Source organism: Melanotaenia boesemani, chromosome 4, assembly GCF_017639745.1.
Source record: "Melanotaenia boesemani isolate fMelBoe1 chromosome 4, fMelBoe1.pri, whole genome shotgun sequence".
NCBI classification, from domain to species: domain Eukaryota; kingdom Metazoa; phylum Chordata; class Actinopteri; order Atheriniformes; family Melanotaeniidae; genus Melanotaenia; species Melanotaenia boesemani.
The window spans coordinates 37,392,854-37,405,958 of record NC_055685.1 but is presented as its reverse complement, the minus strand read 5'-3'; the positions used below and the strand labels follow the sequence as shown (position 1 = coordinate 37,405,958).

General features: G+C 39.3%; 1 protein-coding gene across 1 annotated transcript in view; it reads left to right on the top strand.

Annotated features, from left to right (window-relative positions):
• The window catches only part of sorcs3 (sortilin related VPS10 domain containing receptor 3), a 298,121-nt gene that overhangs the window by 246,004 nt on the left and 39,012 nt on the right, over window positions 1-13,105 (top strand). Inside the window, 7 exon segments of the mRNA XM_041983793.1 lie at window positions 899-1,001; window positions 1,985-2,061; window positions 2,438-2,529; window positions 3,720-3,827; window positions 6,200-6,317; window positions 6,394-6,527; window positions 12,069-12,182. Of these exon segments, the coding sequence (XP_041839727.1) occupies window positions 899-1,001; window positions 1,985-2,061; window positions 2,438-2,529; window positions 3,720-3,827; window positions 6,200-6,317; window positions 6,394-6,527; window positions 12,069-12,182 (746 nt within the window).

The window sequence follows — 13,105 nt, the reverse complement described above, 5'->3', positions numbered from 1 at the left end:
AAATCCAAAGAGGAAGCAAATCTTCTGTCTCTGAAGGACCCCAGACATTTGCAATCAATTTCTTTGGGTCAGTACTCCCAGTTTGGGACTGCAACCACAACACCTAAATTGCTCTTTTAGAAAATTCTAAAAGGGTTGGTGGGGGGTCTGGTGGGGCGGGTGTTTAGGTGGGAGTACATCATGAAGAGACAGGACAAACAGACGAAAAAAGAGGCAGACTTGGTGTCAGAGTGGCAGATCCAGCTCGACTGCATGTGTTAACACTCTCTCCTCATTAGACAGCCTCCCTGCAACTCCAGCTAACAGGCAGACAGTTAGGAGGAATTATGTTTGAGGCATTAGGAAGACTTCATGCTGATCAGGAGTAGCTTTCAGGGCCATGCCATGTGGCTCTCAGGTTCCCTGTGATTGCACATTCATGTGACATTTTAATTACTGCCGTAGATTCCTTTTGATTACCCTGTTCAGTCCCACTGCTTTGATGTCCGTAGACCAGTGACACGCTGTTTGCTGCTAAGATGAAAGCAGACGCGTTTTTTCTGCTCTGTGAACAAATGTAATTGTATTCTGTTGTGTGCGTGCCTTTCAGGCTTGCCTTCATACTTAAATGCAATTTCCATCGTTCTTTGCTTTAATGACAGATTAAATGCAATTAGCAACACTTATAAAAGCACAGTTCTCGTTTAGGCTCTAATGAGTATGGCTTTGTTGTTGCTTTTTTGTTTTCTGAAGGGATCATTTTCCAAAAGCAGATCTGTACTCTCTTTAAATGCTAGTTGTTTAATAAGCTGATACACAGATAAATCAGTTTATCATATTTGTAGTAAATATAAAAATGTGTCCACCACTTATGATGGTGTGGATGCTGATATGAGTGTTTCCTTTTATCTTTTTGCAGCCTTTTTGTTCCCTTCATCTTCAGCTGCAAACGTCAGAGAACCCTTATGTGTCAGGAACAATCTCCACCAAGAGTTCTGCACCTGGGATCATTGTTGCTACTGGTGAGCAAAAGCTAGTCGAGTGGGTACATGATGTAGAGAAAACTCTCATATTTCTTTTTTATGTAATTTTTTTCTCCAACTTCCTTCTTTAAAAGAAAATTCACATTTGGCAAGATAAAAGTTAAATAATTTTCAAAAACGTTTTGCCCACGTCAGTGACTTTTTTCAGCCATTTTTAATGCCCGCTCCCTCCTCTGCCTCAGTCACTGCCTCAGTGATGTATTTTATTTTTTACTTTGATGAGAGGTTAATTTAAGATTTACAATCCCTGCTCAGAAAAAGTAATGTGGTTCATGTGTTTATCTTCTTTGAGGACACATATGATCATCCAGTACCGTGCATGTGGCAGAAGAGCCTCCGTTTATCCAAATGTAGCTGCAAACACAAGAAAAGAAAGAGACTAAATAGATCTGTCAGCACCATTCTGCTATGTTGCTGAGTGTGTTTTGTCTTTGGTTTGCGAGAATGCTGGATAATCACACACTTCTGCTGCCTTCCTCACACAGTTTGCATCCGTGTATGTGTGTGTGCTTGTTCTGCTGGCCGAGACTTTGCCTTGGCACCGCGATTCACTTTGCCCGCTGTGCTTTTTAAGACATCAGCTGGTGCAGAGATCGCCTCACCAACACGACAAACACCATCCAAATCAAACACATGCCTATTTGCTGAGCCGTGGCCAAGACTGTGGAGCAGATCAGCACAAGAATCCAGTTTGCTGACTGCACCCTCGCAGGAAAAAGCTGCTTATGATTGTAACGCTGCCAAAGTGACGGAAAGCCTTTTCCACAAAGCGTCATGGTCCAGTGACCGATGCAGACATCTATTAACCTGGGCCATTGTCTGTATTATTGAATAGAGGATCTGGAATTCAGGCCTAATTAAATTATAGTCTTGTCACATCTGGCAGCTTGCATTTCAATCCCAGCTTGCATTTTATTCATGTGATCTCATTGTGGATTTGTTTGTTTTCTTGTTCACTGCAGGAAATATCGGACCTGAGCTGTCGTACAACAATGTCGGCATGTTCATATCATCGGATGCGGGAAATAGCTGGAGACCGGTGAGATTCACGCCAACATTAACCAGACTTGTGTAGCAGTTTGAAACTGTAACAATGACAGCTTAACCAGTAACTAGTTTACACTGCGGCGGTGCATGTTTCATATTACAAAGCCCATTTTAGAACTGTTCATATAAAACTAATGCAGTCTTTAAAATGTTTATTTTAAAATAATTTCTTTATGTAATGTTATCATTAAAATAAATAATAATTAGGATTCCCAAACACTAGATGCTACAGCTCCCAAATACAAAAATGTGGGTTAACTACACTGACTAAACTCAGTTTAGTTTTGAATATTATTTCAAATAATATAAAATGTTAAATATTTTGTTCAAACATGTTGTTATTACAAACTTTCTGTGTATCTGTTTAGATTTTTGAAGAGGAGCACAATATATGGTTCTTGGACAAAGGGGGGGCCCTGGTCGCTGTGAAGCAGCCATCTGTGCCAACCAGACATTTGTGGTATGCCCATTTAGAGAACTTTTTTGAACATGTTTCCTTTCTTTAATTGCTTTTCCAATACTCCATGGCTATTCTAAGGTTAAATCAACCTTTATGGTCCCAGAAAAGAGCATATATGTGACACTTGATCCATTTACTGATGTACTTTGACTGAAGCGTTTGCAGAAAAAAAGGCACAGGCAATTTAGTTTGAGAGATTTTTCTTTTTTCAAGCTACTTATCATTAGCAGCCAGCAGTCAGAGCCCACCTCCCCACCTCCCACCCCCTGTTTTAAGTGTTTCCATTAACACGTTGCTTCCTCTTGCCAAATCGGGTGCTTATGCTTTGCCTCAGTGCAGGCTAATCCAAGTGAGACCAGATCTGTTCTCCAGTCGCTTTTGCAACTATTTTGAAATTAGTTTTAGAGCCAGTGAAGTGTAGCTTGTTGGCGTTTTGTCTCCCACCCTATTTAAGTGTGATGTTAGAGGAAGTGGAAGAAAAAGAGTGTTATGAAAATGCTAGACAGCAGCTACAGCAAAGATGGAGTATTTCTTTCACAGTCAGAGTTCAGTTCAACACTTCCCCGTCTGAGTCAAATAACAGGTGCACATCACTGCTTTTAGTCCAGAGACAGGGCTTCTGTGTGGGTTTTGTTTTTTTTAAAGTAAGCTTGGAGGGATTTTCTTTGAGCAGTGTTTCTATCCATGTCAAACTCAGGTTGTTCTCACTTCAGCACCGATGTTGATAAGCTGTCAGAATCAATAGAGCTGAGGACCCAGTGATGAAAGCTGTCCTGTTTTTCTTTTTTCCCCATTTTATTTTCCTGTGAACTTGAAACGGTTCCATTTTAGTCTTTTTTTTTAACCTTGGTGTCAAGTTTTTACACAAGACCGTGTCACAGCTTTTTTTTCTTTTGTTTTCTCTTTTGGACACCAAATCCTTTTCTCTCCCTATGTCCTCTGAACGTTCTCTCTGTCTTTCATAACCATACAGACTGTGTCTTAAACATCCCTTTAATGCTCAGCCTTTTGATATTTACCCAAAGCTACAGTAACTAATTGCACAGAGACTCTGAGACTCCTCTGTTGAGACAAGCCAGTCATTTTGATCCCCACCTAAATCCTCCCCTATGACCAGGCTTAAATAGAGAGCGTCTGTTTCCGTGCCATTGCTGTTGCCGGGTTTGTGATGGGAATGCTTTCTGACACAGGGTCAGCTTTGATGAGGGTAGGCAGTGGACCCAGCACAGCTTCTCCTCGGTGCCTCTCTTCGTGGATGGCGTCCTGGTAGAGGCTGGAGCCGAGAACCAAATTATGACGTAAGTCCAAAAATTCCTGAAAAGGTTTGAATGATGTGAGGAGGTGTTGATTCTTCTTTCCTTGTGGTGAAGTGAAATAATACTTTTCATTTTCTCTCGGCTGTTTAGTGCTGTGGGTGTTTTTCTTAGCAGAAACCCTAAAAAGGATTAAAAACCTAATTCATGTGTTTTAGGACACATTTCTCAATCTGGAAGTCACACTAGCTGTTTCTAAGCTGGATTTTAGGTAACCTGATAAATAGAAAATGACCTCATATTTGAACTTCTGTTGTAGCACTTAAAGGCTGCTAAAAGGCAAACACCTATGAAATGAAAAGAACAAAAAACAATTGCTACAGCAACAAAACCACTCAATCCCAAAATGGAAAGGTGGCACAAAACCATCCAGAGCAAAGAAGACATCAAGTAAGAGAAATAAAAAAGCTTTTACAACTGATTTGAGGAGATCCAGTGTGAAGAGATTCACAGTTATCCACCTTATCAGACTTCAGCGGTTAACTCGAACTCGACTAGAACCTTTTTCCGCTACGGGCAGAGATTAATGCGGGGGCATCTGTTCTTTTATTTGCAATGAACAATTGACCCGGTTATTTAATATTTAACTTATATATAACAAACTTTAACTGATTGTTGGAATGTCGCTAATGACATCGAAATAGTTCAACATCTGAGGCCTTCATACTGTCCTAGTGATTTTATTCCACCCAGACTCCTGAAGGAGGTATTGTGTGCTGTGGGTCCCTGGATTGTTAATTTTGTTAATTCCTCTCTTATTTTGGGTTGTGTTCCAGCTGCTTTCAAACTTGCTGCTGTGCAACCCCTTCTTAAAAAGAAAAACCTGGATCCTACAGTTCTTTCAGATTTTAGGCCAATTTCCAAGCTTCCTTTTCTCTACAGAATTTTAGAGAAAGTTGTTTACGATCAGTTACAGGATCATCTGATACTTCATGACCTTTATGAAAAATTCCAGTCTGGTTTTAGGCCGTGTCATAGCACCAAAACAGCCCTTCTTAGGGTGTGCAATGATATATTTTTAGCTGCTGATTCTGGAGCCTCTGCTGTTTTAATTCTTCTTGACCTTACTGCAGCCTTTGATACGGTGGATCATGACATTCTATTATGCGCCTCCAACAGTCTGTAGAAATTAACAGTATAGTACTCAAATAGTTTGAGTCCTATTTAAGAAAAAGAAGCTTTTCAGTCCATCTTGGGATTTCTCTTCTTCTGATGCCCCACTTAATTATGGGGTACCTCAAGGCTCCATCCTGGGCCCTATCTTGTTTTCATTATACTTACTTCCTCTGGGGTCCATATTTAAAAAATATAGTGTCTCTTTTTACGGTTATGCCGATGACATCCAGATCTCTCTGTCTTTTAAATCTGCAGAAGATCATTGCGTTAAAAATTTGGATGGAGAGGAATTTCTTGCGTATAAACAGCAATAAAACAGAGGTAATTATTTTTGGTAAATCCGACCTGCTGACAGGATGCAGCAGCGTTATTGACACCCTGGACTCATTCACTCATCCTTTTATTGAAAACCTTGGTGTTTTATTTGATTTTAATTTAAATTTGACAGGCAGGTTTGTGCAGCAGTCCAGTCTAGTTTTTATCATCTGAAGCTTATCAGTAGAATTAATCCTTACCTTCCCCGTGATGCCCTAGAAAGGGTCATTCACGCTTTTATTTTCTCTAGACTGGACTACTGTAACTCCCTTTATTCTGGGATTGATCAATCTCTCTTTCGCCGTCTACAGCTGATTCAGAACTCAGCCGCCCGCCTATTAACGGGGACCAGACGGCACTGGCACATTATGCCAGTGCTGCGATCCCTTCACTGGCTGCCTGTCGCTTTTGGAATTTCTTTTAAAGTGTTACTTTTGACTTTTAAATGTTTACATGGACTGGCTCCTCTTTATCTGTCTGAGCTTCTGCACCACCACCTGGTAGGGCTCTGAGGTCGGAAAAACAGTTGAGGTTAGCAGTCCCTAGTACTCAACTAGTCACTCAAGGAGACAGAGCTTTTTCTGTGGTGGCTCCAAAACTTTTTTACAGTAGAATGTTGACCGTGCTGTACAAATGGGGGTGAAATAAAAATATCTTCAGTTGAAAAGCAGTGTGGCATCCACAGCACCTCTGGCTTGAACATCTTTTTTTTTTCCTCTCTGACTTTATGTGGGGGACTTTATCAGGTTATCAGATCTCAGATATTACATCACCACACCAACATGTTATTTTTAACAGCAGAAATCATGTTTGATGCAGCTCACAGGCCTGATCTGGTAACTTATAATTATTCACAAGACTTGCTTTAATTTTACCTCTGCTCACATATTTCAATTTTCTTGTCCTTTTTTTATGCTTCTCTTTAGGTTTTTTGGACATTTCAGCCACCGTTCCGAATGGCAACTCATTAAGATAGACTATAAGTCCATATTCAGCAAGAAGTGCACAGAGGAGGACTATCAAACCTGGCACCTGCACAACCAGGTGAAAATTAGCCATTGAAGAAGATAAAAAAAACAACACTTCTTACTGCCAATGCTCATGTTTATTGTGCCGGCAGGGTGAGCCGTGTGTGATGGGCCAAAAGCAGATTTACATGAAGCGCAGGCCTGGAAACTACTGCATGCTGGGAAAGGACTACTCCAGAATCCTCTCAGCTGAATCCTGTATTTGCCGAGCTCATGATTTTGAATGGTAAGACGATGTGCATCCCTTGCGTTTATAATCATCGAGGGGGATTATGTTTCCCTCCATTGTCTACTAAAGGAGAACTTCATTAACACCATCGTTTGTTCTCCAACGGAGCCACACATGTAGAAGCAGCACTCGGAAATGAAGTGCCTTTTTAAGGAATTTCCACTTTGTTGGTTTTGGAGTTGCTTTCAAATGCACTGCTACCAAAAATGATTGAGATTCAGCAGGTCATACCATGAAAAGCTATGCTTAATCAAACGTGAAAAACAAATCTGACCTATTAAATGCAGCTGCCCTTCATTTGTTATTTTCAAATGCATCTAGCCAGCACGCATTCATTTCCCTCTTCAGTCCACTCAAATCTGCTCTTACTGAAACTTAACAAGCTGGATTTGAAGCAAAACAGGCAAATAAATTACACAGATTAGAAAATATGGTTGACTTGAGCCACAGTTAGATTTACTATGTTCTTAAATGCACATTCAAGTCTTAATGGTTTTTTAATAACCACATTTACCAATAAACCCACTGAGTGGACACAGATTTTCATTTGGAAGAAAATGAGCTTGATGCATGCTTGGCCTGGTGGAAAATACAGCAGTAAAAGGAAGAGCTATATGTGCTTATAAGTATTCAATAAAATGAAAATACAGTGATCAGAAAAAGAAGATTCACTTTTTTATATAATGAAACTTTCTTTTTTCAAGATGAATGCTTTACAACAAGGACAACAATCTGCTTCTCACCGGTTCCTAACTGAGATTAATCCAAACATATGAACAATTTGTGACATCTTAAAAGGCGTCATTATTTTTTAAACAAAAGCTAAAAGAAACAATGTGTAAAACTGTCTCCACTCCATAAAGCTCCTTTAACAGCAGGAAGCTGCAGTGATGATTGTCTGGATGATGTCATCAGTCTCTCTTATGGTTGTGGAGGAATTTTGCTCTTCTTCCCAACGTCGCTTCAGTTCTTCGGTTTCATTGGCAGCTCTCTGAAGGTCCCACCACAGGTTCTCAGTCAGGTTGAGGTCTGGACTTAACCAGGGTCATGTCAACATCTTAATCTGTTGTATATCTGCTGCTGTGTTTGGGATCATTGTCATGTTGCATTTGCAAGCATTTTCCTACTTCTTTTTAATTGATCCATTCTTACTGAGTTATAATTTTTAATTATAACGAGCAAAAGTAAATGCATGTTTGTTCATATATTGAAAAATCATCTAGTCTATTCTTAAAATGTTTTTTTTACATTACTCAGCTTTAAGCTTTAGCTATCAGACAGATGGTCTTACATCTGACTCTAGAATACATTTTTATCCAGAGGAGTTCATGGTCCACTCAGTGACTGCAAGGTGTCCAGGTCCTGTGGCTGCAGAACAAGCTCATATCACCAGCCCTCCACCACCCTGTTTGACAGTTGCTACGAGGTTGGTCTGTTCTGTCCAAAGAACATTGTTCCAGAAGTCTTGTGGTTTGTTCAGATGCAGCTTTGCCAGCCTAAGCTGTGCTGCCATGTTCTTTTTAGACAGAAGAGACTTCCTCCTGCAGCCCTTCCAAACAAGCCCAACTGGTTCAATCTTTCAGCAATTTTACCGACATGAACTTTAACATTTAACATGCTAACTGCAGCCTGGGCCGTCTAAAATGCAGCTTGGTTGTTTTTTTGGGAGTTTCTCTGAGCATTGCACAGTCTGACCTTGGGCTGAAGTTGCTGGGATGTCCACTCCTGGGACAGTTGCTGTGAATGCTTTCCACCCATGAATAACTTTCTCTCTACAGAATGATGGATTCCAAATACATTAGAGATGGCTTCATAATCCCTCCCAGGTTGATGGGCTAACACTTGCTTCTTCAACACATTGTTGATGATTTTCCTCTTTTGCATTGTGTTAACATGGTGTAATATGTTGTGTATCGTTGCTCATATTTACATAATTTCAAGATTTGATTTTGATGAAGGTGGTACTTCATTTAGTCCTGAAAAAGTTTGTATTTTATTTCTTTTGCTCCTAATAGTAACTAAATAACTACAGTTTGTCTTTGTAACAGCTAAGATGAGAGCAAACATATTTTGAAACATTTTTTCTTTTTGTTTCATTTTCACCTCCAATTTTCAGCCATTTAAGTGGAATCTATTGCATATGCTATTCATGATTTTCATTAACTTTCTCCATTTTCCAATAATCTGATACGTTTGGTGTGGTTTTACTCATAATGTCTGTCTCTCTAGCATCTGTCAGCAAGCTTCCTGTACTTATAATTCTGTTCAAACCATGTGAGGGTGTAAATAGTTTCAATTTGTATGCAAATCCCACACGGTTGTATTTTTTATCTTGTAATGACAGGGAACAGAAAAAAGCTGTCCCAACATTCAGCAGTTATCTAAATAGTGTTTGCATAAGGGCATAGAGTGAGAGCTAATTGCTTCATATTTAACAAGTTGAAAGTTTGTTATATTTCTCTCTGCAGATAATTATATGGTGCATGCTTGAAATACTTAAAAATCACTGCAATAAAGTCCAAATTGCTGTTACTTAATTTGAAATATGAAGCATTAGTCTGTTATATCTTTACTTGTACTGATTAGCAGGCTTCTGCAATATGAACCAAATTTCATATCTCAATATTTTTTTACCTGATTCGTGATATAAGATATATGTCTCTCCATATGATTTTTTTTTCTCAATTAACCAAACAGACTATTATAATTAACAGTCTTTTGTGCTGAATGCACTTTCATTACGGATCAGCAGTACACGTCATAAAAACAGCTGACTGAAATTAAAGTATCTGTATTTTAGATTAAATGCTCATAAAACAAAATGAATAAAAATTATTTTCAATGACCAAAATACAACTGTGCAAAATGCAAAAAGATACTTTTAATTTAAAACAAGCTATCTCGATAAAAACTATATTCCCTCACTCTATATTCCTGTGTGAAAAAGTCTCTATATATTTGAAATTCTTGATATATTGTCCAGCCGTACTTATTAGTCTTGTGTTAAATTACTGTGCTATGTACTACTGCCCTGAACTTGGCACCTTGATGTACCAATGATGCAAGACACTGATTCAACATATAACTCGGTGGAAATGATTCTCGGTGCATTTTGAGTCCACAAGAAAAACCTTTAAACTAGTTCAGTTGGTAAACGGATCAGCAGATAAAATAAAGGAAACAAAAATAGTTGCTAGTTAATTCTGTGATGTGTAGGCTGCTGAGGGCCAGGAATCCTGCCTTAAGAGGTGGGGATGCAGAAAGCTAAACAGGACTACACAAAGAGGATAACCGAGATACTCTGAGCCTGTGGCAGGGTATACAGTCAATCACAGACTACAAATCCTTACTAAAGGTCTGTGACAGTAACTTCCCTCTGTTGAACAACCTCGGTTTATAGCACAAAACAGCACTAGTCCACTGAAGACCCCACCCCCACCTCACAACCAGGCTCTGTCTGTCTGCAGCCAATGTGAGGAAGACACTCTCCACCATCAACACCTGCAAAACTGCAGGTCCAGACAACGTTCCTGGGTGTGTGCTAAAGGACTGTGCAGAGGAGCTTTAAAGACATCTTCATGGACATTTCTCTGAACCAGACTGTTGTTCCACCATCATACCTCTGCCAAAGATGCCTACTCCCACCTCCTTAAATGACTACCACCCTGTTGCACTCACTCACATCATCATGAAGTCTGTGCTGCTCTCCAACCAAGATGCTCTCCAAGAAATCCTGACCAGCTGTGTCACTGTGGCTCGCCAGCTGCACATAACAGAAAAACACTGCAGCGCTTAGTAAACACAGATTTACAGTTCAGGTCATAGATAAAGCCAATAATAACTCAAACTAAGCCAAATACACATCAAACCAGCTGTCAGCCACGGTGGTGGAGGGATGAAGATCAGGGCGTGTCTCCAGCTACAGGACCTGGACACCTTGCATTAAGTGGACCATAAACTCCTCTGGATCCCAAATCTAGAGTCAGATGTGAATCCATCTGTATGAGCTAAAGCTAAAGCTAAAGCTTGGCTGAAAATGCCTCATGCAGCAGAACAATGATCCCAAACACAGATCTACAACAGAATCAAGGTGTTCACATGGTCCTCATACCTCACTGAACTGAAGCAATGTTGGAAAGAAGAGTGGAGCAGAATTCCTCCACAACCATGTCAGAGACTGGTAACGTCATCCAGAAAACTAGAGATGCACCAGTTGTGACATTTACAGCAGATACTGATGTTGGCTAATGGCAGAAAAATGGATCCTGGTTGTTTTGTTATTCATCTTTTAAAGCCAGTGTGTTTTATGAGAAATACCTGAACAGCTTCAAAGAATTTCAAACCTTCATAAAACTACTTTTCAAATAGCTTCATTTATTTAAAACAAATGAATAAAGAGTCCATTATCACTTTAACCAGTCAAATACATACCATCTACTAATTATTGGTTCTGCTTAGTTTGTTTTTTTTTTCCCACACTGCTTCTACACACTGAATGACATGCTGCCATATGACATGTGATTTTCTTCTGAGGTTTGATTGACTTAATTTTAAGAGATGTTACACACAAAATGATCTTCTCATGATGCCCTTATTTGTAAAACATTTGAACTAAAAAAGGATGTGACTGTATATTCCCATGGAAGATCATTTACTGCAATAACACGATGATTAAAGTGAAGCATGGCGAGTATCCAAGAATGCTCAGAGGAAACGGTTTTCTTTTCCTATCCTAGAATGTAACTTTTTATATCAAACTCTGTACAACATTAAAGTTATCTATACTGTAGAAATAATATGGAAATTAAATGCATATATCAGAAACTTACTACAGCATTTGCCATCTGACCTAATCCCCTGCATCTTCATCCAAGAAAAAAAAAAAAAACTTAATAATGTTCTTATAAAAAGGTGAAGATGTCAGTTTCCTACCAGCTGTCACATCATTTTCTTTAGCTCACTTTTAGCACACAATACACACGTAGCCGTTTTGTCCTGAGATGGAGTCTGTGTTGGCTCTTTATCTATTTGTCTTCATGCACCTGTGAAACCGATCAGCCTTGACAGCTTCTTAGTGACCACTTCACACCGTAGTAATCACAGAATCAAAGTGGACTAGTCAGCTGCCCGCTTGTTAGTTTTGTTTATCTGTTTTGGCCTGCTAATTATCTGATAAATCAACATCATGATCATTATTAGGATGGACACTTGCTTACTCTGCTTGGTTACATGTAAATCGTGAGCTGATTGGAATTGCTAACAGGCATCTCAAGAGGTAGCCATCCTTGTTTACAGTAGCAAACATTCATCTCCAGAATATGCAGAGACACACAGCTTCACACTGCTGTGGTGCATTTGTCAACGCAAACCTTAATCAATATGTAATAATGATGTGTCTCGCTGCCAGACAGGCCCCTGGTCACCAGCTATAAAGAAGTAGATAAGACATGGAAGCGAGGCACACTGTAGGACAATATGTCCCTTTACACATGCTGATATTGATCAGCAGCTATGTGGATGTTCTTTGTGTTCTGACAGTGATTATGGATATGAGCGGCGCAGCGATGGGAACTGCAGACCGGCCTTCTGGTTCAATCCTTCTACTGTCTCCAGAAGCTGCAGCCAGGGTCAAAACTACTTCAACAGCACGGGGTAAGGACTCGATCATTTAGCTGGACTTTTTATTTTATGCTTTCCTGCACTTGTATTGTATACTTAGAGTTTTTTAGCAAAAATGTTTTCAAGGCTTTCTCTTGGATTTTCTCACAGCATTTTAGAACAGATGCTGATCTGATTGAATGTAATATCTGTGGCAGAAAGCAAGCGCTCCCAGTCTGGCTCTGACGTGGGTTTACTCTGACTTACATGTCTGCAAATGTCTGCTTGTTTAGGGAAGAGCTTTGAAGTTAGCAGTTTTAAAGGGGACAAAATTAAGCACATTTCCAGTGTTTCATTATCATTCTTAAGCTCTAATGACACACTTCATGATAACTTTTTATTTTTAAAACTCAATGTTTCCCTCATGCTGTTCATACTCAGAAAATTTGACCCCGGTTCAGCATTTTATCTCATGTCTCCTTAAGGTTCTCATGAAATTATTATCCCTCTCTCCTCTCAAAAGAAAGGATGTCACTGATCTGGTCAGGTCTGGGTTCTGGGTTTTACCCTAGTATTCTTGACTAAAATTTATTTAAGCCAGAGGTGAGCAGACAAGCCTGGCTACTAACTGTCTTTGTCCTGTTGCTTACCTGCTTCCTCTCACTCTCTTCCACAATGGCTCTTTATAACCCTGGCTTAAAAGGATCAAGAACCAACTATTGTTTTGACTCATAGAATAATTGCATTAATTTTCTACAACATAATGACACTAAAAGTACCAGTAACATATTTTTAGATCTATTATTCTTTTAATTCCATCATTTTCCACAAATATCTACATCCTATAGAAGAAAATTTATCTAAACTCTTTTTGCAAAAGTTTTATGTTTTTCTTTATTTTTAAACTTAAAAATAGATTTTAAAAAAAAACAAAAAACAATTGCGGTTCTTTAGAAATGACAAAAAATATCCCATAT